The 27,785-nt window shown below is 39.6% G+C and overlaps 1 protein-coding gene across 1 annotated transcript in view; it reads left to right on the top strand.

The window, feature by feature from the left end:
- Window positions 1–27,785, top strand: part of map2k5 (mitogen-activated protein kinase kinase 5) — a 59,879-nt gene that overhangs the window by 21,656 nt on the left and 10,438 nt on the right. The window contains exons 13-21 of the mRNA XM_003456769.3: window positions 735–783; window positions 893–966; window positions 1,923–1,973; window positions 2,076–2,147; window positions 3,379–3,408; window positions 8,306–8,332; window positions 8,682–8,714; window positions 17,297–17,358; window positions 18,296–18,341. Coding sequence (XP_003456817.1) covers window positions 735–783; window positions 893–966; window positions 1,923–1,973; window positions 2,076–2,147; window positions 3,379–3,408; window positions 8,306–8,332; window positions 8,682–8,714; window positions 17,297–17,358; window positions 18,296–18,341 — 444 coding nt within the window. The remainder of the gene's footprint in view (window positions 1–734; window positions 784–892; window positions 967–1,922; window positions 1,974–2,075; window positions 2,148–3,378; window positions 3,409–8,305; window positions 8,333–8,681; window positions 8,715–17,296; window positions 17,359–18,295; window positions 18,342–27,785) is intronic.

The following is a 27,785-nucleotide window of genomic DNA, read 5'->3' as shown; positions in this document are numbered from 1 at the left end:
ATGTGATATCAACAGACTTCCAGGAAGTGTTGTCACTGGATGAGTCGTGATAGTGTCTCCGTCACAAGAATCAAGCCGAAGCAGAAGTAGACAAGTACTTTTGGGCAGCTCTGTTGCTCACAGTGTAATTATTTGATGAATTCTGTGAAAAGTGAAACCACGGCTCTCGTCCCATTCCCTCATAGGAATGGACTGAGGGGACTCAATGAGCCTTTGAGCAACACGCTTTTAAGCCGTTTTACAGATCTAAAAGCCCATTAGACTAGAGAGACAGATATTTCACTGCCTTATTCACCTGCAGGTCTATAATTAAAATGCTCTGTTACTTAAATATGGGAACTAATATTCACTGAAACAAGGAAGCAACTCCATACTTTAAAATGATGTAATTCACAAGTTGTTTGGCTAATACCATCACGCCATACTAGTTCTTGAGGTAAGTCTGGTACAAACTTGATAGATTGTGCAAGCTGGTCTTAGTTGAATCTCCTGTAATCACCACTTTATTATACAGTGACAGTTACTCTCAAGGAGTCCTTTCATCATGCCGCATACTGGGATCCTGGAGCCTGTTCACCTCCTGCTAAATTTTGTACTTTATAACTGAACTCTTTCAAAGCAGAGGTGGCGATAAACCGAGTTAATGTGAAGTAGTTGTTATTCACCGGGGTGTGCTGGTTACACGCCTCATGCTGTCAGAATTGATAGTTGTTCTCTGCCGCTTGTGTCTCTAGGTAGTCAAAGGCCTGACGTATCTGTGGAGCCTGAAGATACTTCACAGAGGTGAGTAAGGTAGTGCACGGCCTCCGTGTTATTAAAAAAGAGCAGGGTTGATAAAGACATGCCGCGGTGTGCTGATGTTGCAGTTCTATGAAGCAGTTTGTCTCCACAGATGTCAAGCCTTCCAATATGCTGGTGAACACCCGAGGACGAGTCAAGCTCTGTGACTTTGGTGTCAGCACACAGGTACACTGATTTGTTTGTGCGAGCATGAGTGAGAGAGGAAAAGAGAATGGAAGATAGAGGAGAGAAGAAAAAGAACAGTTGTCTGTGGCTTCAAAAACCGCAGTCCTGTGCTCTCGGCGTGTCTGTGTGTGCGTGCATATGGTCAGCTTGTCAATCACCACATTCATTTTCCAACTCAAGACATCAGCGCTGTCCCAGGGGTCTTCCTCTCACATTAACCCCCCACCTCTATTGTTCTGCAGCCTCTGAGAAAAATCACTTGTTATAATTATGACCCACACACACAACGCCAAGCCTCATTGATATGTATTCAGTAGATTGGGGGAAAGCGTGGGTGACGGACAATGGAGTCTGTGCGTGTGTGCAAGTCTGTGTGTGCATCAGCGTGCGTTTTGTAGTGTAATCATCAGGGACAGACCTTCACCGTTCCCCAAAACATCAACCCGAGGTCTGCTTTTTTTAACACACATCGCTTCTGTGGTAAATTGTTATTCATTTTTAACCTCCACTTCCGTGCTCAACTCCAAGGTGAATTTACACCCTCACCGACTTGTCTTTTTAACTATATTTTTCTGTTGAAGTCTTTTCCACACATGCACATGCTTCCTCACTCTTTCACGCTCCAGAGGGTATGCTCACAAAAAAAGGAGAAAAAAAACCAGCCTTAAGGGAACAGACACTCATTATCACAGTCCTGTCATTGATGGCATGTGCCATTGTGTCCAAATGCACAAACTCACTAATGTCTCCTTGTCTCACTCCTGTTCCTTTGTGCGATGGTTTAGTGCAGCCCAAAATATCAACCTGACATATCAGTAGGTTTACGTAAAGAAGCTTAATCCCCCCCTTGTTTTTTTTTATTCCTTGACATGACCTTAGTTATATCAAGTTATTTATGTTGTGATCATTTGAATACTTTTTATTGTTTACTCACTTAAACGCTGTTTTATTTGCAGCTGGTGAATTCCATTGCCAAAACATACGTGGGAACTAATGCATACATGGCGGTGAGACACCACTTGAGTTTATTCTCAGATACTTTTGAATTTGTTTTAATTATACGTTGGCCTCTGACTTTGTTTTTACACTTGTTTGTTTTTGCTTCATAGCCGGAAAGGATATCAGGAGAACAGTATGGGATCCATGCAGATGTCTGGAGTGCGGGCATCTCTTTCATGGAGGTATAACAGTTTTTAAGTGACTTTATGATACACTTAACCGTTACATGAGCGGTCCATTTAATGGCAGATTTAGCTGCAGTGTAATTAAAATGTAATAAGTGGTATCGCATGTGTTAAGTCTTGTCTGTTCCTCATTGTGTGTGGAGGTTTATCACTGTCACTCTTCTTCTCTCCACATAGCATCGATAAAGTGCTTAACTGACAGTGTGTGTTCAAATAACATTTTAATTTCAGCATCCACCTCCCCGGTCTTTTGTCCTCCTGCTGACATTATTGATTCTCCATCTGTTTCTGTCTCCAGCTCTCCTTCAGCACTATAATAAACGATTGTGGCTTCTGCCTCACCTTTGTTAGTCAATAAATTTGATATCATTACAATTATAACTATAATGGAGTTTGCAGTGATGTCAAACTTATTGACGTAAGTTTGCGTGATTAAGACATATAGTTGTTTTATAAGAGTCTGGTCTCTTTGTTTCTAGCTGTGGACGTGCGCATTAAGCCAAATGAATTGGCTTGCAGTCCTGCTCCCATCTTTACTAGTTAGTCTGTTTATGTTCAAGAAAAGAGCTGAGCATTTTGGCAATTTAATAAAGTAATGTTGCCAATAAGCTGCCCTTGACCAAGATGAAAAATGCCCACCCCCAAGTGAATTGCAAAATGTCAGGGAGAGCTGACACCCAACACCCCAGTGAAAACAACACACACACACATATTATATGCAACTGCCCTCCAACGGTGTCCCCCTTCTCTTTATCCCTCTATTCTGTTCTCTGCAGGTGGTAATTGTGCGTGTGGGGGGGTTATTAACTAATGGCTGATGTTGTTTGATGAGGAAGTGTTATCAGCAGGTGGGCACTAAGCTTACCTCAAAGACTGAAAGTCTCAAGTTCTGCACGCTCGAGTAGCTTCAGCTGCATTCTGCTTCCTTGTCTACAGTTGAGATTTTATGCTATCAAGACACTGCTGATGGCAAGGTGTTTGTACAGTAACGCATAATGATGGATACACTATCATTGCCCTTTACAGTCTAGTGGAATGCAGTCCTGTGGTCATACAGGAAGTTTTACCTTTGTGAGGTTTCATTTGTCAGAAAAAGTATTGCCTTGTGTTTTTGGTTGCGTTTTAATCTGAGACTCTCATGCAGGACTTCTTAGATGGATGGATAAAACTAAATTTGTTTATTGTCAGATATACTTGAGAATTAATTGTTATCATCTTCTCTATACAGCTGGCGCTTGGCATGTTCCCGTATCCACAGGTAAGGGCTCTTTTTAATGGATTATGGCACTGATGAATAAATGCTGGGAGTTTTGATCTGCTTCGAATAATTTTTCTGGAAGGAGTTCCTGTTGGATTTTTATTCTTGTAATAGTTGTCTTGATAGATAACAGTTTCTCTTCTTGAAATAACTTAGTATGTTAAGACAAAATAAGAAACAAAGAAAAATTGCAAACAACCTGAAGACCGCTCAGCACTCTGCTGATTAGGCTTTTTGTTGGCCAGCTTCTCCCACCCGATTCTAAACTGCTGGATGATTTTCTCTTTATTTTTTTAATTGTAGTTTTCTATTTATAGGAGCAAACTAGAATCACAACCCCTGGAAACTGATTTCCTCTTGTTATCAATTCATCTAGATCAGTTTTTGATTTACAGTTTCAAGTGTATGAACTGCTGTTTGGGTTTATTTTTTTCCCGTCATTACACTAAGTTAAAATCCCGCTCAAATGTAATTGCTACAGAAGTGGCTTCCCAATCCCATCAAGTCTTAATTAGCCCTTTTAAGATGGGTTTATCTCACTAATCCCTAGCTGAGCAATCTCAATCTGGTTACCTCAGGTTACCTCCTGGCTGTCCACCTTTACAAAATTTGAAGGGGCAGGTCTTATTTAGGGATGTTTGTTTCTGAAATTAGACTGATTGTGTGAGAGTATTAGTTATTTATAGAAGAGCTGGGATTTTCCATTTCTATCCGTCGGCGCATTTGACAAAAAGTCTTACACGGTGAATTAGTTATTTTATTTCTTTAATGGTTTGTTGTGTGCAACAGTTGGACTGCTCTGTTAGTCAAAACGTGCTTGAAAATAAGTGATTTAAAAGGCAGACTGTTTGGTAACTGCTGCACCATCTGCCCATGGATTGGCGAGTTACTGATTATTTTCAGGAACGCCAGTTATCCTTCCCGAGGAGAGCAGACATTCAATAAATGAACGAGCCGGACATCTTTTATAAAGCTTAAAAATCTCAGGATGTATGCATAAAAATGTGCTCTTGTATGCCATTGGTGTTTTGGCTGATAATGTCCATTGCCTCTGTTTAATGATGTTCTCCAGTAAAAGCCATTTGTCATGCGTTTTGACAGGAATTTATTCAGCACCTCTTTTTGTGCTTTCACAGTAAACATCTGTCTGTGAGACTGATTAGAGTCACGATGTAGCTTTTGACTTATTTTCGGTGTCGATCGTTAATTCTTAAGTACGATGAAAAGCAAGTGCAGGTCTTTGTGCAGGAAAGCAAAGGTGTAGATCGTGTAGTAACGTAAATGTCATACAGTGATCGATCTCTGCGCCTGCAGCCTTGGGTGTGTCTGATTTGTGCGCTCTCCTCTCTTCATTTGATTCCGTCATTATCATGTTAATCGCTAATGTACGAGAGGCACTTTAGTCCTCCCTCGTTGATATAAAAGGGGTGGACAAAATAGAAACACCTCTCTGTTTTTGGTAAGGCTCTCTACCATCACGCAGCTTTCCTCATCTTGGTGTTAATTTTCCCCTAACTCCATATGGCACTGCAGACAGTTCACCTGCAGGCTGTAGCAGAGCAGTGTGGCGAGAGCGCTCGGATCCAGCTCGTCAGGCGCAGCCTGCCAAAGTCCTCGGGCCTAAGCTGTCATTTTTGCAGACGCTGGCACAGCTGTCTGTGCAAAACCCCCTGCTACACTTCACAGAGAACATTTTAGCACAGGCTCAGAAAGAAGTTGTAGAAGATTAAAAGAGTGAGGAAAAATTAGAAGGAAATCTGTGGCGTCTGAATTTTTACTTAGTGAAAAATGCTGGATGACTTATTAAAGCGGTGTGGCGTTTAGATTTCAGCCTTTGAAGGAAGTAAAGGAAGGGAGCGTGTGCGCGTTCCACTTGCTTTTATTTGTCGGACGTTGTTTAGTTAATGGATTATCCTCCATTCATTGTTGTGTGAGTGTGTATGCATGCACAGTGGAGTCATCACCTCATGTTTGTCATGATTAGAGATTGTCTCTTTAATTCCACTTCACCACATGTCGGGATTCATTTGCATTCTTTGTCAGGAGTTAATGGAGTTTTGCACGGCTCGCTCTGAAAGTCTTTGAAGACACCAGACCTGATGTGATGTGTATACAGCCGCCAGCAGTATTGTATCTGATTGATTTGTTGTCTTTTTTGCTTGCTTTATGCTTGCTTTTGTTTCTCTTCATTTTGTCATGTTTTTTTCTCCCCCCCCCCCTCAAATTTGAATGGATTTGTGGATGAAATGCCGTGTCAATCTTTAGTGTGTCTGTTTCAGGAACTTTCATTACACGTCAGCGCATCAATCAGAGAGTATAGATGCTTTCCTTTTGTTGCTTTGTTTTTTCACTCTGAAATGAAACGGAGAGGAAATGGTATCTGTTCCCACAGTGTAGTGTGTGTTGTAAACAATGTTTGCTGTAATTTTTTAGCTCGCTACAACAAATCCAAACTGCTTCATACTTTGTTCGATCACGTGTCCTCCGTCAGCAAGCTAGTTAACATTTTGTTTCAAAAGATAAGTAATCAATATGTGAGTCTTAACATATTATAGGACCTTTTGTTTATTGCAGTGCTAATTGTTGTCGCTTGCACATTTTTGGACATTTGGCTTACAACTCATTTTGGCTCATCTGTGCAGCCGAAAACTGATTTTAATGATCTGTTGTCTTGACTTGATAGCGCTTCCTTTAATCAATCACGTTGCAAATCTAAATTTAACACTTAGAGAATCTAATTTGAGCAGTATTCCTGTGGCTAAGGATGAAAGGCTGGCAGCTGAAGGAGATCAGAGATGAGCTGCTTTCATTGCATGATGTTTAATAGCCTTCATTTTCAGGGAAACGCATCTCAGGCTAGTGCAACAGCATGCTTGTTGTTGACCTAACAGCTACGAAAACAGAGGTGCAGACCTCTCATTATATATATATAAGCATATCTTCATTTGGGGCTGCCCTTAATCATAATGAAAACATGCCTGTCAGCTTTTGAAAGTGATGTATTTTTTTCTTTTATTATCTATCTAAAAGAGTTTTTCAGATTCCTTACCCTTGAAGAAATGTCTTCTTTCAAGAGGGGAAAAGCCATCTGATCTTTTAGAAGTGTTTATTGAGCGGCTCTTGAAAGGGACAGAAATCATTTGACATCTAAAAATTGATTTTGTGACTTCTTATTTTCATGCTGAGCACACTGTGATGGTTTGAAGTAATGAGAGAAGCTCTAAAACTTGAGTGGGCTCTCCACCTCAAAGACGCGAGAAGCTGGTGTTTATTTCCTACACAGCTACATTTGCATACACACACACACACGCAGAGAGTTTTATACACTCGCTTACACAATGCACGTGTTTGTTCATCGCTAACATACAAGTAAAAAAAGTCTGAGTCCATCTATTTTCTTCTGTTTATCTAGTTCAGGGTCATGGGGTGGCTGGAGTCTATCCCAGCTGTCATTGGGTAAAAGGTGGGGTACACCCCAGGCAGGTCACTGGTCTGTCGCGCCGCTTACAAAGAGAGAGTTTATTTCTGTGCACACTTAAGCCAACATGCATTTTTTTATGCCTTTGGGATCTAGCTTTTTGATTATTCTTTTTATGGGTTCTTTTTATTATTATTTTTTATTTTTAGGGTGGGATACATCCACAGTCTTCAGCACACTTCCAATCTCTTATTAATTCACTATGAGTCACCGCCACAGAGGTTCATTTACATCTTCCACTGTGCGCTATTTGCGTGCTAGTAGTTTAGTCAGATTGTGTTTATGACTTAGGAGAAGATCCGACTCATTTCATGATGAAATACATTTAGAAATGCGGCCCATCCAAAGGTTCACTTCATGGGGAATAACATGGAGGTATTTTAAAATAAAAAAAATCTTCTTTTTGATGTGTGGTCAAGCCACCCAGTACAAGAGGAACACATGCTCATTTATGCTTGAATAAGTTGGTCTCCCACTATCCAATTCCAACTCCTGGAGCAGCACGCAATTTTGTTCTAGTAATTATTTCTGAACAAATTAGTTTTCCATAGTTGCCTTTAATGTGTCTGAATCAGGCAAAACTGGATATAGAGGCAGTTTAGGAGTCTCTTGGTATTTACAGAGTGTAAAAACCTGTATTTAATCGAGTGGATCAATAAGTGCTCTAATGCACTGTCAGAAGGCCTGGAGAAATGAGCAATTTATTCACCAAACATTATTAGACATTTAGCTGAGCCTAGTTTTTGAGCCTTGTATCATTTAGTCTGTGTGATGAAGTTATAAATTTAGATCTTTAGAAATAAAAGCAGGTTTTCCTCGTGAATTCAGCCCCGGGGGGTGTTTAAATAGGAAAACTAAATCCTGTCTATAGTTTTGTTACTGCAGCGTCGTACATTTTAAAATGAAGGCTCTTATTTTTAAGAAAAGTTTCTTTATTTTTGATTCTGATCAAATGAGGTGGCGTCTTAGTAAGTCAAAGAATTGGATTTGTGTTTTTTCCTCCTTTTCAAGATCCACCTTGTTGTTGTCATCGTGTGTTTAGCTCGTTCGGTGTCGGTGTGTCACCTGGGAAACCGCCACAGTGAGCACGCTCTTCTAAAACCTCAATACTGTTTGTGACAGTCACTTTGCATCCCAGCACATCTCGATCACCTGGAGGGCAGGAATGAAGTGCAGCTCTGAAAATTAGCATTAGTGGATCTTTTACCCCCATTCTCCTCAAATGAGAACGAGGCCATTAACATTTGTGTGTTTTCATTATGTAAATGGTGTTAACACATACTCACAAATTGCCAACAGGAAAGCAATAATTTTCTCCCAGTGATCATAATGTGTCCAAGTGCATCGTCTTGATTATGACACGCTAATTACATATTGCCTCGTCTCTTTCTCTCTCTCTCTCCCTCTCTCGCCCTACAGATTCAGAAAAACCAAGGATCTTTAATGGTAAGTTTTATTGCAGTGGAATAAGAAGCTAGAGGTCTACAACTCTGAAGTCTGTTACTCTTGGTTGACTCTCTCATTTGAAATAATAATAAAAAAAAAAAACCCATCAAATTGCATTTTTGCAGAAAAATATTGGATCATGCTTAAACTGCTAGTATTACATTAGGTGCCATTATGGAATAATAAAAACATTCAGAAGCTGAATGGTGGCTTTGCCTGAGCTCACTGAATTTGATTAATCTAGGTAGATACTTTTTTTTTTTAATATCACACTATTGATTTTCTCCGTTGCCAAGAAATTCCATGTAAGCTAACATGTTTTTTTCTCCCTGTGCTTCTCCTCTTCCAGCCTCTCCAGTTACTGCAATGCATTGTTGATGAGGTGAGTCGTCGTCTTATGTGCTTTTGCATCTAAAGTCAGCCCTAATGGCCCGGAAAGCTTATATTTTGTTTCCTAATGAAGCAAACCACTCAGGCGGCTTTGCTCCCCATTCACTCAACCCTTCACCCTACGCGACTGCCTCAGGCAATACACATATGCACATGCACATTACTGTAGAGGTTGGACCTGTCATGAATAACACATACACACAAAGCACAGCTCTGAATTCTGTGTACTAGTGTATGCAAAAATGTGTTTAACCAGGCTTTCTCTCCTTACTGCACTGGGTTTTATTATTGTGTCTTAAAAAAAAAAAGTCAGAGAAGACTCACAGGAGCATCAAACCAAAGACTCACAGGACTGATAATGATGCACGCACACTGCAGACCACAGCGACTGATTAGCCATCCAATAAAGTTTTATTTAATTTTATAATTTGCGTAGAAGCAAAAGGATGTCAAAGATGGAAAAGACATAATAATGACTTTATAAGAATTTATTTAAGCCAACGGATCAATCTCCTCAGTGACAGCGTTCAGGTACCCGTTCTCATCAAATTTCTTTATGCTCTAACACTTTCCATTTTCTAATACAAAATGCAAGCTTGGACAAAATATCATAGTGAAACCAAACCTTGTTCAAGTCTAACTTGAACAGTTTCTTGATACGTTGAGATGCTGCTGTGCACGAAAATATGCATTATATATAAGCTCACACTGTCTGCATTTACATCATAAGCAGGAATAACAATCTCCCCTCTTCTTCTTTTAAGCTGGCTTCTTTGCTGATGTACAGTCAAAATGGCTACACAGCATAAAGCATTCCTGCAATGCCCCCATCACCAGCTATATCGCACATTAAACATACAATGTCACTTGTCCTTAACTGCCTATAGATTGGCCGTAATTAATAATTAAATGCTTTCGGTTGTAATGGATTGACCTGGGCTGAACTGTTCATTAGTCAGCTAGACGTAGCCATCACTCAAACTATTTTTCTGTGCCCTTTTTCGTCTCCCCCTTGAGGCAAGAGAGCTCTCATTGTTGTCCGTGCCTTACCGTCCCAGCTAGTGCAGTGCTTTGGAGGAAGAGACAAGAGGATAACCTCTCTCTGGACAGTTGACGCTGCATAGATGAAATCTATCTGTTCCCACTTGCGCCCGATTTAGACTTGTGCGTTGAGTCTTGGCAGAGCCGATGACATAAGCTACATAAAGTGGCTGACATCGTTGCCAGCGTTTATGGCTGTATGTGGTGCATTATGTGTTAATTATGTGTTTTACATGCAGTGCCAGCCGATAGAAACAAATGAAATGCCTCGACTTTCTTCCCTCCGGGGTCCTCGCTCTTTGTTGTTTTCTTTTTTCTTTTTTTTTTTTCAAAGGAAAACACATTTATGCATCAAGTTCGTACATTCAGATAGTTTCGGCTCCCTCTCCCTCCAGGAATTTGCAGATTTTTTTGAGTCCTTATGTTTATTGTTTCTTATATTGAGGCGATGATTGTAATTCTTTCCCTGTCGTGTTCAAAAACTGCCAAAAAACTCGCCAGAAATGAACAGGGGAGAGGACTCGACGGTTCTGAACAGGCCAGGTGCACATCAGGTTACACTGTACGTTACGTCGTAGCGTTTTAGAGCTATTTGCGGTTACGGTGTACCTACAGTGCAGATCTCCCACTGAAGCATAAATTCCCACTTGGATGTTCAGAGTCTAGCACAACTTGTAGAAACCCTTTTTTATTTTTGTTTAAACCCAAATAACTGGGCTGGGACACGTCACATGGAGCAGCTACTCTAATACAAAGGTATTTTTAATTAGTTTAGACACACCTGACTCAACACTGTGGCAGGTGTGATAAATTACACCTGACTCCCTGGCATTTTGTAAATATTGCTCATTACTATATACTGTACTGTACATGTGAACCTTTTTTGGATATTGTATGTGACTTAACCCACTGGGAAATTGAAAGTTGCTTTATTGGCTGAATGAATGTGCTCTTGCGAGTGGAGCTTTTAATATTAGGTACAAATGTGTGTGGTTTGGCTTCTATTTCTTTCATTTTGAACCTAAATTGAGGTATGCCCTCAACATATAGGCCAAATAAACAAGTGATGACAATTAAAATTGCTGATTCTCTGTAGTGTAGTGGTTTACACATTTATCAAACACAAAAGATTTGCTCCCCAGGAGGAGATGCAAATCTCCGAGAAGGTTGCGTGAGGAAGTAGCATGCGGCATAAAAATTTTCCAGATCATAAATCTGCTGTCTGAATAAGGGAGCAGCTGAAAGAAGGGTTTACTTACACAGAATAGTCGAGGTAGTAAGAGCTGTGGTTTCAGCTCAAGTAAAGGAGTTTATTTTTCATTTATTTAGACAATGAAAATGAACAAAGAACATGTAGTCATTGTTGACAGCTTACCACACAGTTAATTTGCCAGCATTAGAGAAAACACATTTTTGACTTACCTAACATAACATTACATCACCCCCACTTTATCTTGATTTCATTTATAAGGTTGTTTTAATGCTTTTAAAAAAAAAAAAAAAAAATTAGGTTGATTTTGGTCAATATTTGGAGAACGCCAAAATGTTCCATAACCCAACAGCTATAAAACACTTGAGGCTGAATCTCATTAGTAACACACTGAATATCTCTAAGGACTGTTAGTGTTCACTCTCAAAATGACACACTTGTATGTAAGACACTTAAAGGGACATTTGCACTTCTGCACTGAATCTATGCTGCATTTATGCCATAAATACAAACCTTTCATCAGCAAAAGTATAAATACTAGTATATACTGCTCAAAGAGGAATCAAGGGAACACTTGAACAATCTTAACTTTGATGTTTGATGTGATCAGAGCTGTGATGATTTTGTTTTCCACTGATGTTTCATCACTTTATGCTGATCAGATTGCACAATGCATGTCAGTAAAGATATTCAACTAGAACATGTGTTTTAAGTGTTCCCTTAATTTTTATTTTAACATGCCCGTCCCCCACTTAAATCCATCGTACTTGCATCTTTGGAAATCCTTGTTATGAGTGCATGGTAGAGAAACAACATGCTCACCCTGCTCAGCCAGGGTCTTGAATTAGAAGTTCTCTGCAGTTGTTGCCACCATCTGTAAGCTGTCCTCCCTCATTAATGCGCCTCTCTCCTCTGTTTGTTGAATAGCAAGTGGCTCCACTAATAAAGAACTCCCACTTTATTTTCAAGCCTGTAATTACTGATCTAATTTTGCCTAATAATTGCTTCATGGCAATGACATGTATATTTACTTGTACCCTTGTACCCTCGTAGTGTGTGTTCTGTCTCCTAGTGGTGCACATTGACAACCAGAGGACTAATTCACGCAGACTAGCCACTTTCATCAGCCTGCCTGTCTTTTGTGCCATCGCCTGCTGCCACATCAAAGCTGCAGCAGTGTTCCTCTCAGGTGGAAACATGAATACATGCATAAATGTGCATGTTTATATCTGCATGCAGATTTGTGTGAAAAGTGCAGAGAGAAATTTTGCATCAGATTTAGCCTACATGACACATACATTAATTGTATAGTCAAGACTTTGTGTGTGTGGTGCACCTAATTGATTATTGCTTTGTGTTCGTGTGTGTGTACACCAAAATATAGCAATAGCAAATTATTTGGTGCTCTGTCTCTCTAAACAGTGTATACTGACGTTTGTGGGTTTTGGTGCTCACGGGCATTTGTTTGTGCACGTGTGTTTGTGTGTGTGCGCGCTATGATATATTGCTCATCCAAGCAGCGGCAGAACTGTGAAGTGCAGTGAGATTAGAAGGAATCCATTCCTTTGTTAATTTAAATGGGTTCATGCATCATGCTTTGCGGGAGCCTGCCGATCAGAGCATTAAGGAATGGCGAACACTGCCCAGAGGTGTTTTTAATGGCACAGCAGGGTCTCGGATGTAAAGAGGTTTAATTCTTTGCATTTGAATGAATGCATGGTCTTGAACCTGGGCTGTATGAGTTTTGTGCATATCTGAGTAGTTGATTTATTTCATTTTTTAAGACCTCTTTGCATCATCTCTGTATGACGCCGCACTACATGTTTTTAAAACTTGACCTACACCTGCCGCGTCTACCGATCTTACTACATCCCAGCACAACACATTGTGTGTATGTAAAATTTTAGAGGTACAGATAACAGCATCTTCCAAATGTATGTACAACAAAAACTGTAATGTTGTTAATTTCACACAGTTTCATACTTGGTTTTCTGCTTGCTGGTATTGTTGGAAACAAAGTGAATACAGATGTTAATTTAGCAAGGTTGCTGCTGTAAAGTGGTTTAGACTTTTCCTCCAAGTATTTCATGTGTAAAAATAATAATATACTGTGTTGGGAGGTTTTCATGCCAGCAGCCAAAGGCAGGGATAAAGCAAGAGTGGGAAAGTGGATGGAGTAATGAGGTGAAGGGCTGTAATGGAGGGTCAGTCGGGCACAGCTGTTCTACATGACACGGTTCATAGAACTTCGATTGACAACAGGCAGCGGGCCTGACACACTCAGGCACACACACAGAGGGATACACACATAGATGGCTTCAAAGTTTTTGACGTCCTCTAACATTAACATAACGTTAACTCTATCTTAAACGCATCCTTATACTAGTCCTAAAGCATGTCTTTGCTTTTCCTATTGATTATCTCAGTGTAGGTAAAAGATTCATAGGAAATAATTTACCCATGTTTGAAAAAATGGGTAAATAAAGCTCAGACTCTTTATTAAAGACTAATGTAGCCACCTTACGTGACCTATTGGTTTGTTAAGTTTTGTTTTGTAGCCTTAGGGTTAGCATTTTTCTCACCACTGCGTTGCTTCTTTCAAGCTTGATCGGGTTTAGTTAGGAAACTGCATCTATCGGCTGCAATGCACAAACACACATATCTGCTAATTATTCGTGCAATACTAGTTTCACCTCCGAAACCCACACAGCAAGCCATAATATTTTCCAGATAGCTTAATTAAAATACTCCAAGTAACGAAAAACACCACACGCACCTTGAAGAGGCTTCATCTCTGCTGACTTTGTCATCATCCACCTGTCAGTGAAAGTGGTGTTCTCCTAATTTTAGTCCTTGATAAAACATGTGAGTTATTGAGAAAAGAAAATCATCACTATACAGTTGTGATGAAGAGGTAACTTGGCTATAGAGACCAGGCTGCTTTAAAGACGACCGTTTTATCAGCCTGTGTGGACTGATTCAGTTTTGTAACAGCTGCAGTTTGGGACACTTATGTGTTTGTTCCATTTTCCAGCCTCAGAGCTTACTGCTTTTTAAAGGTGTGTCAAATATCTAACAATGAAATTAAAAGGGATGTCAAAACATCTTTTTTAAATGAAATAGCAATAATAACACTTTTAGAAAACTATTGTTTGGTTCTAGGTTTAAGTTTTTTGTCAGTGTGATACGCTTTTTCAAGTTTAAATTTCAAGCATTAAATACTGAAATAAAAAATATTTCCCTCTTCAGTCACCACAGTCACCTCTTTCCCAGATCTATACAACAAAATCCGCATTGAAAATATTTAAGAACAAAGTAAAATGAGTTCATGGACTACTTGGCCACTTTTTTCTATTTGTCTTTATTTTAGCTTCTTATTTATCTGTTAAGTTACATATTTCCCTGGAACAAAAACCTGCAGTGATAAAAGTGAGGTGAACTGCACAAAAGATTTGTGTACACTGTCTATAAAGTAAAGGAGTGCAAAAAACCACAATGTCAAAAATACTGAATAATCTTTCAGAAATTTCTCCTACATAAATCCTTGAATGCTACAAATTTAACATTCATCCTGGTAGCTTCAAAAAGCTTTAAAACCCTTTCGTTACCAAAACATCTTTGTGTCTGTGTGCACCTTTAGATATCTGCTAATATAATAAAATATAATAACATTTTTGCATTCTCCAAGCACCGTAACACACTCCTTTTACTCTTATACTTTAAAATGGGTTTAAATAGTCCATTTTTCCCCACCAGGCTGACTTTAAACATACTGTGTGCCAGCAGGTACCTCCACAGCTGTTCACCTGGCAGGCACAAAGAAAATAAAAAGTAGAAAAAAGTTTTTGCTTTGCATCATTTGGTTGTTGCAGTAACCATCAAACAGAATTTCTGTCCTGTCTTCAAAAGGTGACTCTTAATTAGTTGTGTGCGTTGTGCTGAGGGCTCCACACCAAATATACAGCTGTTTCCTTTAAAGGTTTTTCCCTTTGGTCTGATGATCTTTTCATTAAGGTCCAAATCTTGTCTTATTCCACCTCTTTCTGTACTGGGCTCTGTACAACCATGGCGGTAGACAATCTGAACCTTACCAGCTTTAATGTACAACACTTTCTCTTATATTAACATTTTCACCTGGTAGCTCGTCACATTTGTTGATTAGTTGGCCCAACCAGAGAAACTCCAAAGGTGCAACACATGTATTACAACTTGACAGCCAATCACCACTCAGTCCTGGCATGATAAAGAGTGCGGCCTTGAGGTCAGACACTAAAGTCTTTATACAAGAAAAGTACTGAACATCACTAAATCTCTTCAGCACTTTGATATGTTTTATCAGTAATAGTAGTTGATCAGATGTTATTGTTGATCAAGAGTTTGACTTCTTACAGTTAAAGAACATGATCCAGGGATATTGATATCTAGTAAGCGCTCCCTGCATCGACACCTGACCATGTGCCTGCCAATCACAGCTGGTCCTTGCACTGTGCAGCTTAAAGTTTCCCAGACTAGTGTGGATGAGTAACATTGCATTAACACAGATGTACAACTAATTTCAGATGTTTGGCCCAGCAGAAAAGCTTGTCCCTCAAAGCAGAAAAAGGGCCAATTGACTGGACAAGAGACACGTTGTCCTCTCAAAACCTGCACTAAATGCAACAAGCCACAGGAGAAATGCAGTGGCATCTTTCTACAAGTGACATCAAGTGTCACCTCCGTCATGCAGGCGCAGTGAATGGCGTGAAAGACTTTATATATTGCTTCTAGGAAATACACTTAGGTGAAAAAAATCTGGCAGACCTTATTCATCTACAGGAATGTAGCAGTGCCATGTTGATTTAATTTTTACTTTTTGGTAATAGTTTTTTTATTTAGATATTTTATTTTCTGTTGAAAAGAAGCCCTGAGTCTAGGTTCATAAATAGGATCTGTTTTGTTTTGAAAGCAGTGTTCTGTTAACATGACACTGCATGAAAACATTTTTTGTACTAAAATCAGTGAATAATGATGACAAACAATCTCAATAATCTTGTAGTCCTAAGTATGATGACTTGATCTCATTCAGCTGGAGCAGTGGTCTCCAGCCCCCGGGCCACGGACCCGTTTGGTACCGGGCCGCAAGAGTTGAGGCTCAGGTGTGAAATTTATTGTTTTTAGGGGTTTTATCGGTTTTTACTGTTACTTTTTATCATTTTTATTGTTAACTCAGTTTCCCTGGGTCTTTTCCCGTGTGTTATGAATAAATATTCTTTTTTATATCAGTACAGGTTTTATTTTATTCAATCATTAGTGTATTTCCGCGACACCTTAAAGGCCAGTCCGTGAAAACACTGTCACAAATACACCGGTCCGTGGCGCAAAAAAGGTTGGGGGCCGCTGAGCTAGAGCATCTTTGAGACGAAAGCGTGTGGAAACCTTTTTCTAGCAGCACCAGCGCTTTCTCCCACGTGGCACATTTAGTGTTGTTGTATTGTTGCTGGTTATGCTATATGCAGACGCGGTCAAATTATTTCTGTTTTTCTTCGTGTTGTGTGTGTTTTTTGTTTTTTTCTATGTCTGGTAGACAAAACATTTCTGCTAAAACCTTAGACCGTAACTAGTCCCCTTGGCAGAATTTCAGGAGAGAAATAGGAAAAAAATCCAATGTTATTTCTAAACTCAGACTGCAAGCATTAAGTGTGTGAATATTTTCTGCGTCACACATTGTTGGAGAATAACAATAGCACAATGAAATCAAGGTTGATCTCTGTGTCAGCAGTGCTTTTCACAAAATGGGGCACATCATCAAAGTGTGAAATATGTGTTGAGTTGAACCTAAGTTCAATTTCCTGATGCTATTGTATATAGTTTTTATTTAAGTTAAATTCAACTTGGATTGTTTCTTAACGTTACAAAAGTTTAAAACATTGTGAAGTGTAGGGCACGAACCTTCTGAGGTTGGGGGCTTGCCTGTAAAAGTTTGATAGTACATACAGAGCAGTGTGACATCATCACCCCAAGTTTGATTAGTGTTTTTTTTACATATTTCAAAAATGAAAAAATCTCACAAAACAAAACTTTAATCTAGCCAACGTGTTCTGTGGATACATGTCATCACTTGGTTGATTTGTAATCATCAGTCATAACACAAGTCACATTTCAGGATTTTAAAATTTTCCTTTAACAATTCTCAACTTTCATCTCCAGCCCTAAAATCTTGTCAGTTTCTTCTTGGTTTAGTCATTTCAGCCGACCTTGACTATGACAACCCTCGTCTTAGTTTTAATATATCCCTGCTGATGTGAGGTAAATGTTTGCTTTTTTGTTTTCTCCTCTTTTTACAGGATCCTCCAGTTCTTCCTGTCAGCCAGTTTAGCGAAAAGTTTGTTCACTTCATCACTCAATGGTGAGTTATTTGTTTAAATGATCTGTTTATAGAAATTGAAGCACTAGATTAATTATTTAAATAAAAGAGACACTTTATGTGTATTCAACAGCTATTGACTGTGAGGTCCTTTAATTTGTAAGTTTGGTTTGTGCTGCCTTTAAATGTTTGTCATGGTCAAATATAGAAGGACTTTTTGTTTCATTCAAATTACTGTAGATGAATATGAAGTATAATGGTATAATAGCGTAATGGAAATAAACTGCATTAGTGTTAATGCATTGTGGTTGAAATAGCTATTAGCTCTGTTCTCCTGTGTGTTTGAATAGAAAGCTTTTCTTTATTTATGAGGAATGATTGATTTATCTAATGCGTCAGGACACAGAAAATGTTTACCCTGCATTTGCTTGTGATTAATTTGCCTCTTGTAACCTTTACAGTTAGACAAACATCTACATACACACCCTAACCACATGTGTATATGTGTGTGTTCAGCACTCACAAGCTGATTATACCAGCTGCTGTTTGTCCCCGATGGCTGTTGCATTTACTTAAACAGGGCATTTCTCTCTCAGGACCGAGGTACTCCGCCCTGCCTGTTCAGTGGTGGTACTATCCTCTCCCAGTCTGTTCCTAGATGGTCATAATGCTTTCAAAGCGATGCTTTAACAAGTTATCTGACTACACACCTCACAGTATGAAGGACGCTTGCAGAAAATCACACAATACTCCCCTAATCTGCCTGAAAGAAATGTACTGGGTTGTAAGGGAATTAAACTCTTGCTTTTAATTTCTGTAGAGCGAAGAGTTTAGTTTCAAGCCTCCCTCCTTTTTTAATATTCGTTTATAAATAAAATTAGGCATGAATTGTAAGTTAGAACTAAAAACCATCTCTTGGGCACTTAGAAACTCAGTTTTAATAGTGTCTGGCTTTAAGCTGTTGTATTTCTCTTTTCAGCATGAGGCGGAACCCCAAGGAGAGACCTGCACCCAATAACCTCATGGTAAGTTAAACCAAACCTCCTATTGAACACTTCCAAGGACTTCAAAAATATAGGTTTTGAATAAATGTGTACAGAGAATGATCATATTCATGCATTCCAATAAAAATTCAATTAAAGATAATTTTATTATCTCTGTAGCTTTTGGAATATGCAGTTGTATTTTCCGCAATGATTGAGGTGTTTCAGGTCAAGGACCCTCCAACTTAGCATTGATGTGTGGAAACGGCAGTAATGAACTTTTTGCTTCGGATAAACAGTGTCAGAAAGAGGTCAGCCAGAAACCTTGAGGAAGGATTGAGACCTACTCCAGGAGTAATTCATTCATTTCACTCCGCTGGAGTCAGCATGAATAAATCAGGCTGTTGTTCAAGAGTCACATCATTCAGGTTAACAAAATCAAGTTTTAAATTTGACCAGCTGACAAAAGAAAATTATTTTAGAAACTGTAAGTGTGTGTGTGTGTGTGTGTGTGTGTGTCTTTGTGCATAAATCATTAGGAGTCCAACACTTTGTAGAATTATCAGCTCAACCCTTTCCCAAAATTTAAAAAAAAATCACTTGGTCAGTTTCACGTTTTTATAAATTAAATTTTCCTTTCAGTCTTCTACATGCACACTTACCATTTTCTGCAATATTATTGCTGCTCATTCAGGCTACATTAGGACACAGATCCCTTTGGGGTTGCATAAGGCGGGTATCCGGCATAAAAATGTGCTAAATTGAAGATGTTGAGCTACCCACTTGTGAATATGGGAGTAGCTAAAGGTAGCTTTTTTCTGGCTGCTTAACTTGCCTTTGGCACATTGTAGCTAATACTTTTACACTAAAATGTTGAAATTTCTTCAATTCTTTTAGAAAAAATTGACATAATCCAGGAATCAAGCTTGGCGGTGAACAACAGCAGCAACAAATTAGTTACTGGCATTTAAATTTAATGCTAAAAGGGCAGTGTCCCTGCTGTAGTATATAAATAAGGGACAGGCATACAAGCCAAGTCAAGATAAGATAAGATAAGATAAGATGGCCTTTATTAGTCCCACAGGTGGGAAATTTGTTTTGTTACAGCAAAAGTGCAAAGTTATGTAGCAGAAATTAGAAAACACTGGAATGCAATAAAATACAATAAAATAAAATAAAATACTATATACAATAGAATAAAATAGAATAGAATAATATATACAATAGAATAAAATAGAAATACAAATACTATATACAACTGAGTAGGAAAATACAAAAACACAACTTCGTCAGAAGAAGAATTGCACATATAGCAGTCTTATTGCACATGTGTGGGTTTGTGTGTTTGATCAGCTGCAAAAGTCTTTGTTGTGGAGTCTGACAGCAGTGGGGAGGAAAGACCTGCGAAATCTCTCCGTCCCACACCGTGGGTGCCGCAGTCTCCCACTGAAGGAGCTGCTCAGTGCTGTCACAGTCTCATGCATGGGGTGGGAGATGTTGTCCAACAGGGATGACAGCTTAGCCACCATTCTCCTGTCACTCACCACCTCCACTGGGTCCAGAGGGCGTCCTAGAACAGAGCTGGCCCTTCGGATCAGCCTGTTCAGTCTCTTCCTGTCCCCAGCAGAGATGCTGCCCCCCCAGCAGACCACACCATAAAAGATGGCTGAGGCCACCACAGAGTCATAGAAGGTCTTCAGGAGTGGGCCCTCCACTCCAAACGACCTGAGTCTCCGCAGCAGGTACAGTCTGCTCTGCCCTTTCCTGTAGAGGGCGTCTGAGTTATGAGTCCAGTCCAGTTTGTTGTTCAGATGAACACCAAGGTACCTGTAGCTGTCCACAGCCTCAATGTCCATACCTTGGATGTTCAGTGGTTGCAGTGGAGGATGTTTGTGCCTGCGGAAGTCTACCACCAGCTCCTTGGTTTTACTGGCGTTGATCTGGAGGTAGTTCAGCTGGCACCAGTCCACAAAGTCCTGAGTCAGTCCTCTGTACTCCTTGTCGTCCCCATCAGTGATGAGGCCGACAAAATGGCTCCTTCCATTTGTGAACCTGACGATTGTCTTTAGTTCTAGCATTAGCACACAAAACTGTCAGTTTGTAAAGACTGCCTTTTAAGAGTTTTAACACTCCAGGTTTTCTGTGTGCTCGGATCAAGGACACTGACAGTTATGTCCCGAGAGAGGTGAGGGCTAAAGGTTTGTGTTGTGGGGATGGTGAGCTGGAGAGGGTAAATGCAGAGCTGCTAACAGATTGCATGTTCTCAGTCTCACACTAGAAAGAAGGAATATCGGGAAGTGTTGGCTGTACAGGGACTTCATGCTTCTATCCAAAAATGAAGCTCAGCTTGATGTTTTTGTTATGTGAACCAAACTTGTATTGTTTTTCTGGCTCAAAGGCAGATTTATTGGTATGTTTTTGATTTATTTTTTCTCTTTACCTGAATGCATAGTTGGCACATCCTTTGATATGTCATCTCATTCACATAAGGATGATTATAAGTGTTTTACAGTCTTTTGTGGTTTTCATTTTTCCTCGTTAATATTTCTGACAACGGCTGCATTAAATATCAGATTCTTGTCAGACATTACCTTTACATTACTTTACAACCTGCCTGGCTGAACACTCGGTTTTCATTGGCTACAGGGCGTCCGTAAATCCTTGATAAAAAGACGCCTACTGAAGGTGTAGTCACAGGTTTGACTGTCAAAGTGTAGTTAATTTGACTAGTGTGATCGCTGTGTGTCTTGCCCAGGTGCAATTGATTGAGTCATGTTTTCCAAGCGTGCTTTTCAAGTGTGCAAGTGCACGTGAAAAAGAGACAAACCAAAGCATGCTCAGATTGTCGGACAGCGTGAGCACAGGCTAGCAGTGGAGCGGGGAGGCGGGTCAGTCGTGCTCGGAGACGCTACAAGGCACTCATCCCTCTCTATGAGTACACCCTCAGTAGCTGTTAGTGAAACTGTCTCTTGAATCAGTACGCTGGCTCAGTCATTAAGTGGATAAGTGTAGCAATAGGAACACAATGCTGGAATTAAAGAGCCAGTTCCCTTGTATATTTTCCTTTTTACCTCAGTTTACCTCAGTTTACCTGTTATATTTTCCTGTGTAATAATTAAACTAGTCAAAGTATAATAATGTTTTGCTTGGTGAGCGGGGGGTTGATTTGGGCCATTAAGAATGAACTGGATGCCCAGTGTCTGTATTCTTTATTGTTCAGAGGAAAAACTAAACGGCTCTTTGTTTAATTTTGTATTTATGCATGCGGCGTGTCTTTAAGAACAAGAAATAATATTTGTTTCATAGTTTACCGAGATTATTCTCTCCACCCGTGAGGTTGAAGTGTTTTTCTGATTTTTAATTTCTGTTTCTTCTTTTTAATATTTTGCTTTTCAGCAATAACACATTTTTTGATTTTATGATTTCCTTTCTCAGTCACTTAGTGCTTTTTTTTCCCCCATCCTGTGTTTTTTTTTTTTTTTTTTTTTTGGGTGGTGGTTGTAACTCACTTTCATCCCTGTTCCCGTCAGTGTTTCTTTTTTGTCACTCCTCCTATATTGCTACTGTGCCCCACTTCTTTCATATTCATACTGTGATCCTTGTGCTCTTTTTCAAATTTTCACAGTTCTCCGTTTTCTATATTTGTCTCGCTCCATCCCACTCATCTTTCCTTTACCTATATTTTGTCCTCCTGTAGGCCTTTCATTTCTTTCTGTGCCCATGATGAACTGAGATATAAGGTCATGGTTGCCTGCCTTTGTGACACCAGCCTGCTGATTGTCTTTCTCTTTTCTCTTCTGTAGTCCCTTTTTCCTCCCCACCTCTCATGCTGCCTCTCCGTTCCCCAAGCCTCCTGAGTGCATTAAAACTCTTTGCCTATTCTATCTGTATGTTAATGCACCCAGCCGTCGTTCCCCCCTTTCTCTTTTCTCTGCTCCACTATTTACTCTCACTTCTTATCTGTGGAAGGTAATGCAGGAGATGCACACAATAGTGTAGACACTGAACAAATAATGTTTTGTGACCATACAAAGTGACATAGTAGCTCCAGTTTGCTCATCGGGTTTCAGCATGTGGTTTCTCTAATCACTGGTGTAGCTTTTACTGACATCATTGTCACTGGGATTTTATCCTATTAGATGTTCTTAAAAAGGCTGCTGTTTGATTGCGTGCCTGCTCGTAGGTTATGTCCCTGAAGCTCGGGTTATGTCTGTTATATACTTGACGTTTTGCGCATGAAACTATCTTCTTCTATTAGGCAGCTTTATCATTGCACAGTGTAAGAAAAAAGCTTTTTAAATGGTTCATGCTATGATCCCAACGTGACCAAAGAAAGCGCAGTGTTTTGATTACAGTACCAAAGAAAAAAGGCGAAGTTAACAGAAGCTAATGGTAACAGAAGTAGTATAAGTGTGTCCTTCATTTTTATTATTGTCTGGTGAACCGTAGGGCATGTTTTAAACATCAATGCAAAACGTAGTCAGCTGACTGAAATATCCCCCAATTACTCACTGGTCACTTTGTGTTCGACTGCTCATTAATGCAAGTATCTAATCAGCCAACCGCACTGCAGAAACTCATGCATTCAGACATGTAGACATGGTCAAAGCGACCCGCTAAAGTTCAAACTGAGCATCAGAGGCGTGGAAATGGTAAATGGACTTGTTCTTATATAGCGCTTCTCTACTCTACTTGAGGACTCAAAGCGCTTCATATAGCATGCCTCATTCACCCATTCACACCCACTCATACAAACACTTTTTTTTCCTGCATGTAAGCGCTTTCTATCTAATATTCACACACGCTCATTCTCTGATGAACGGATCAGAGATCTTGCCAAAGGATACTTAGCATGCAGACTGGATACTGGATAACTGCTCTACTGTCCATCAGAATGGGCAAGAAACTTGTTTTTAAGTGACCTGGTTGGTAGTGTCAGACAGGCTCGTCTGCGTATTTTGGAAATCTGCTGGGATTTTCAACACTTCCTTCTCAAGATTTAGAGATGGCAGTATTTAGACTAAGGTTTGAAAAACAGAAAGCATCCAGTAAGCTACAGTTCTCTGGGTAAAAATGCTTTATTGATGTCAGAGAAGAATAGCCAGCAAGCTGATAGGCTACAACAACTTAAATAACCATTTGTTTCAACCAACACATGCAGAAGAGAAGCAGATAAGCTACAGTAACAGCATACTGTACCAGGAGCCACTTGTCAGCTAAGAACAGGAAACTGAGGATATAATTCACCAAAACTGGTCAACAAAAGATTAGAAAACCGTTGCCTGGTTTGATGAGTCTCACTTTCTGTTGCTATGTTAGTATGGTAGGATCAGGACTTGGCTTGAACAACATAGCATAGCTCCAACCTGCCTTATATCAACGGTTCAGGCTGGCATGTCAGTATGGACCAAAAAAAATCTGTGAGTAATGTTTCCATTACCTCGTTGGATCTATGCTGTGAACAATTAAAGCAGTTCTGAAGTTAAAACTGGGTCCAACCCAACACTAGCAAAGTGTAACTAATGTAGTGGCCGGTGGGTGGATGTTGATAACAATAAGATAAATACTAAACAATATCAGTCTACCCAGTGACATCAGTGGGTTGTAATTTGATACATTTATTTATTAATTAAGGATAATGGACTTGATTTAATAAACTCTGGCTGAGGAATCTTTCTTCTTTAGTTAGAAAATCACACGATGAGCCATCAGAGAGGCAAGTGTGTGTGTTTTTTCTGTCCTCATACTGATGCATCTTTCATTGTGGACACCCAATCCCGTCGTCATAAGCTGAGTCAGTTGAGGAGACTTTCCGTTGGCTCGCTCCCAGGACTTTGGCTGCCGGTATTTGGTGATGACCTGTCCGGTCTGGGGTTTCTTGCTTTTGGTTCTGGCCTGGCTTATTTATTAAGCTGTGGAGCAAGAAAGAGTTGATGAGGGTTTCAAACATTTGCTTATTTCTGGGATTTACATGGACACAATATCATCATGCGTATTTGTTTCCTTCTTTTTATGTGGTTAATTTGTGCATATGAGTGAAGAAAAACTAGAGCAACGATCCGCACAACCTTATGTTTGTTCGGGATTTGATGGACATTTCATTTCTCCCTCCCCCTTCTCCCACTCCTTCGTTGTCCCTCGTTCCCCAGCCAGCAGCCTTCACGCAGCCTTTTAGCACCCTTGTCAAAGCAGTCCTCCTATTCTGCTTCTCTATTCATAGACGCACACACACACATGCACACAAATTTCATAGCCCCCTTTCAACCCCAGAGACACCAGATGAGCCCCTCAATTTTTTTCACAAAGGAACCCCCTCTTGTCTCTGACCGTCCTCAAATCTGGTTTGAACTTGCGCACACACACACACACACACACACACACACACACACACACACACACACACACACACACACACAGAACCACAAACGCACCACAAACACAGGAAGACACTAAATAAACTACGTTAAAATCACAGTTTGACCATTTGAATCAAAAACAGTGAATGTTTGTGATTTACTGCAACTAATTAATAGTAATCTGCCTACATCTACTTTGCTTTTTAGCTCCACTTCCCTCAGTTTGCTTATTGATTTCTCTCTATTTTAACTCACGTTAGAGAGCAGGGAAAATGTGTTAACTGTAGTTGCATGCCTTGCACTTATCATGTGTGTTAAAACTTTGGAAACAGTTTTATCGTCCGAGGAATTGGCCTGTTAATGTTTACATTGTTGCATGTGCAAAAAGGATTTTCACATGCTCGCTTGTGTATCAAAGCACCTCTTTGGAGACATGCACCAAGCCACCAGCGTCTCCTCCTCCCTAAACTTTTCTGTCTCCACCTTCCCCTCCAAATGTTTTCACATTTCACCCTTGGGTGTTCACTGATGTAAACTCCATTTACACATACTCAGACTACAGTGCTTCAACTCAAGTCATTCAGACGTCAGCCAAGTCATTTTAAATGATGGCTGAAGTCAGAGTTACATATAAATCAATATATGGAGCTTGTATAATAAAAACAAAACATTATCCTTTTTAATATAACATTTCCTGATTTGACCTTTTTTGTTTAGGTGTAGAAAGAAGTTAGAGAATAGTGAATGCTATTGTTTAACTGAACATGCCAACTTAATTGAAAATTAAATGGGCGTTTGTGTCATTGACTTGAGGATTAGAGAGCAAGCTATCAGTTCAAAATGTAAAGTTAGTCATTCTTCATTCTTTTTCTCCCTTTTCAATATATCCCAGAATACTTCAAAAGTTCTGGGAAAGTAATAGGTTTTTCCCCTCATTTTCTCCAGTGGTGGACATTTATACTTTTTTATAAAACTCCGACATAATCCAGTTTACTCATGAAAGTACCTGCACTTTATTACAACATGTTGATTTGTACTGGACTTATTATTAGATTGTATGAGAAATACCCTAGAGAGACCACTCTGGTTTGTAAGTCATAGTGTGAGGCTTATTGTGCAGTGCATATAAAACTTCATTTCCCATGCACCTTCAGTTGTATCTGCCTGTTGTATTTAACGACACTAACAGGTCACTAGCTCTGAGTGTGAATCCTGGCTACTGATTTGGTTACTTGGTTGGAAACTAAGACATGAGACTGACACTGTCACTCTTTTGGGTTTTAAACATTATTTGGTGGATATTTGAAGAACAGCAGGTTCTCTTGAAAGTAACATTAAATATGTATATTATTATGTTTTGAGGTCACATGCCACTGTAACAGTGTAGCTTTCTCTGGGAACTAAAATTGGTGCACACATGCCCACACACTGGCCATTCATACACTCACCCAGGCAGTTTCCAAAGGGAGCTAGTGATTAGCATGCAAATCTGTAAAGTCCCAGTTATTCTACCTACCTCTTTACCCTTCTCACTTTCTCTCTCTCACACACACACACACACACACACACACACACACACACACACACACAGTGTTTTTTCCCAACACTATTCTAATGAGGTGATGACCAGTCTCTTGTTATAATTGCCTCAAACTCCTTTTAATTTCTTCTGAGCGTATTAATCATACATTGAGTTATTTAAAATCGCATAAATTAATCTTAGATTAAACAGACCCTTCAAAGGCTTCAAACAATTAAAGAGTTAGGTAGTATTTCCCCTGGGTGTAGGCCATTTCTATTTGAGCGGAGCAGTTGCAGGTGATTATCCCAGTTTGATATGGCCAGACGGTGATTAATGCAACTTTTAAATGAGTCCTTCCCCCAGCTCACCTCTGTCCATGCTCTGCTACAGCAGAAAGTCAGACACCTTCAATGACCTGACTAAGAAGCACTTGTTCACTCTGTGTTTAGAAACTCTTCCCTCACAGGTTTCATACTTCATTTAAGCTGCAGAGTTTTAATTATTAGACAGCCGTGTAGAAGTGCACCAGACCAAGTGCACGTGCAGTACATTCAAAATGACATATGCCAGATTGATATAACGGTCATTAGGTTAATGTAGGGTTTGTTTATTTTCTTAGGCATGTGAGCAGTGTGGTAATAAACATTTTGTCTTCAAAAATATTATATTGAACTTCTTGAAGTCTTATGCTTTATTTTCACTTCTGCTCACAGCTCATAGATATGCTTCATGTGACAAAGAACTCAGTAAAGGCTTTTTAATTAGACTCTATCTGCTGTGGATCCTGTTGCTTCAGATCCTTTAAATTTGATTGGAGGGGTCTAGTCACTCAAACATGCTATTATATTTATTTAGGCTGCCTCTGATGATCTCAGGTGCCAATGACTTAATTTTGATACTCTAGGCCTAAGATGATGAGAAATATCCCATAATAGACTGAGCACTTCAGCATTTAAACACTGCTACTGCATGTAATATTTAATACTGAACTATAACTTAAGTCTTTTTCAAGGAAGCAATTTTTTGTTCAGTTTTCATAAAAGCCTTATTTTTATGGATTTACTACTACTGGGGAGAAAACATATTAGGTTGAAGGCCTGGGCAAGTTTGAAACCACAATGTAAAACTGTGGAGGACAAAAATTAAAACCATGTATCATTTATCCAGCTCCTAATTTTGTAAATTCTGCACTCAGCTTTGGAGTCTCCAGTGTCATTGAAATGCAGCCAGATGCTGCTCGTTTTACATTTTCGCTTTTTCGTTTCTTCACTTTTTCCTGACACGCTTGCATTTAAATCGGAATTGCCTGACTCAAATGTATCCACGGGCCGGATATAATTGTATCCAGCCAGCAGGCTGTACGTTTGACTCCCCTGCTTTACAGTGTGAAGTGTACTCAGAGTACTTATTCTTTGAATTATTGCTGTTTTTAAATATAATAAAGCCAAAGAGCATGATGGTACAGTGGTTAATGTTGTTCCCTCACCGTAAGAAGGTTCTAGACTATATGGACAGAAGTCCTGGTCCACATACAAATCATACCTACGGTAACGGCTCAGCCATAGAAACCCGTGCTATGAAGCTCCTGCTGCACAGTATTTGTGCTGA

Source organism: Oreochromis niloticus, linkage group LG1, assembly GCF_001858045.2.
Source record: "Oreochromis niloticus isolate F11D_XX linkage group LG1, O_niloticus_UMD_NMBU, whole genome shotgun sequence".
Lineage (NCBI taxonomy): Eukaryota > Metazoa > Chordata > Actinopteri > Cichliformes > Cichlidae > Oreochromis > Oreochromis niloticus.
Note: the sequence above shows the minus strand (reverse complement) of the source record. Positions and strands in the feature narration are given on the sequence as shown.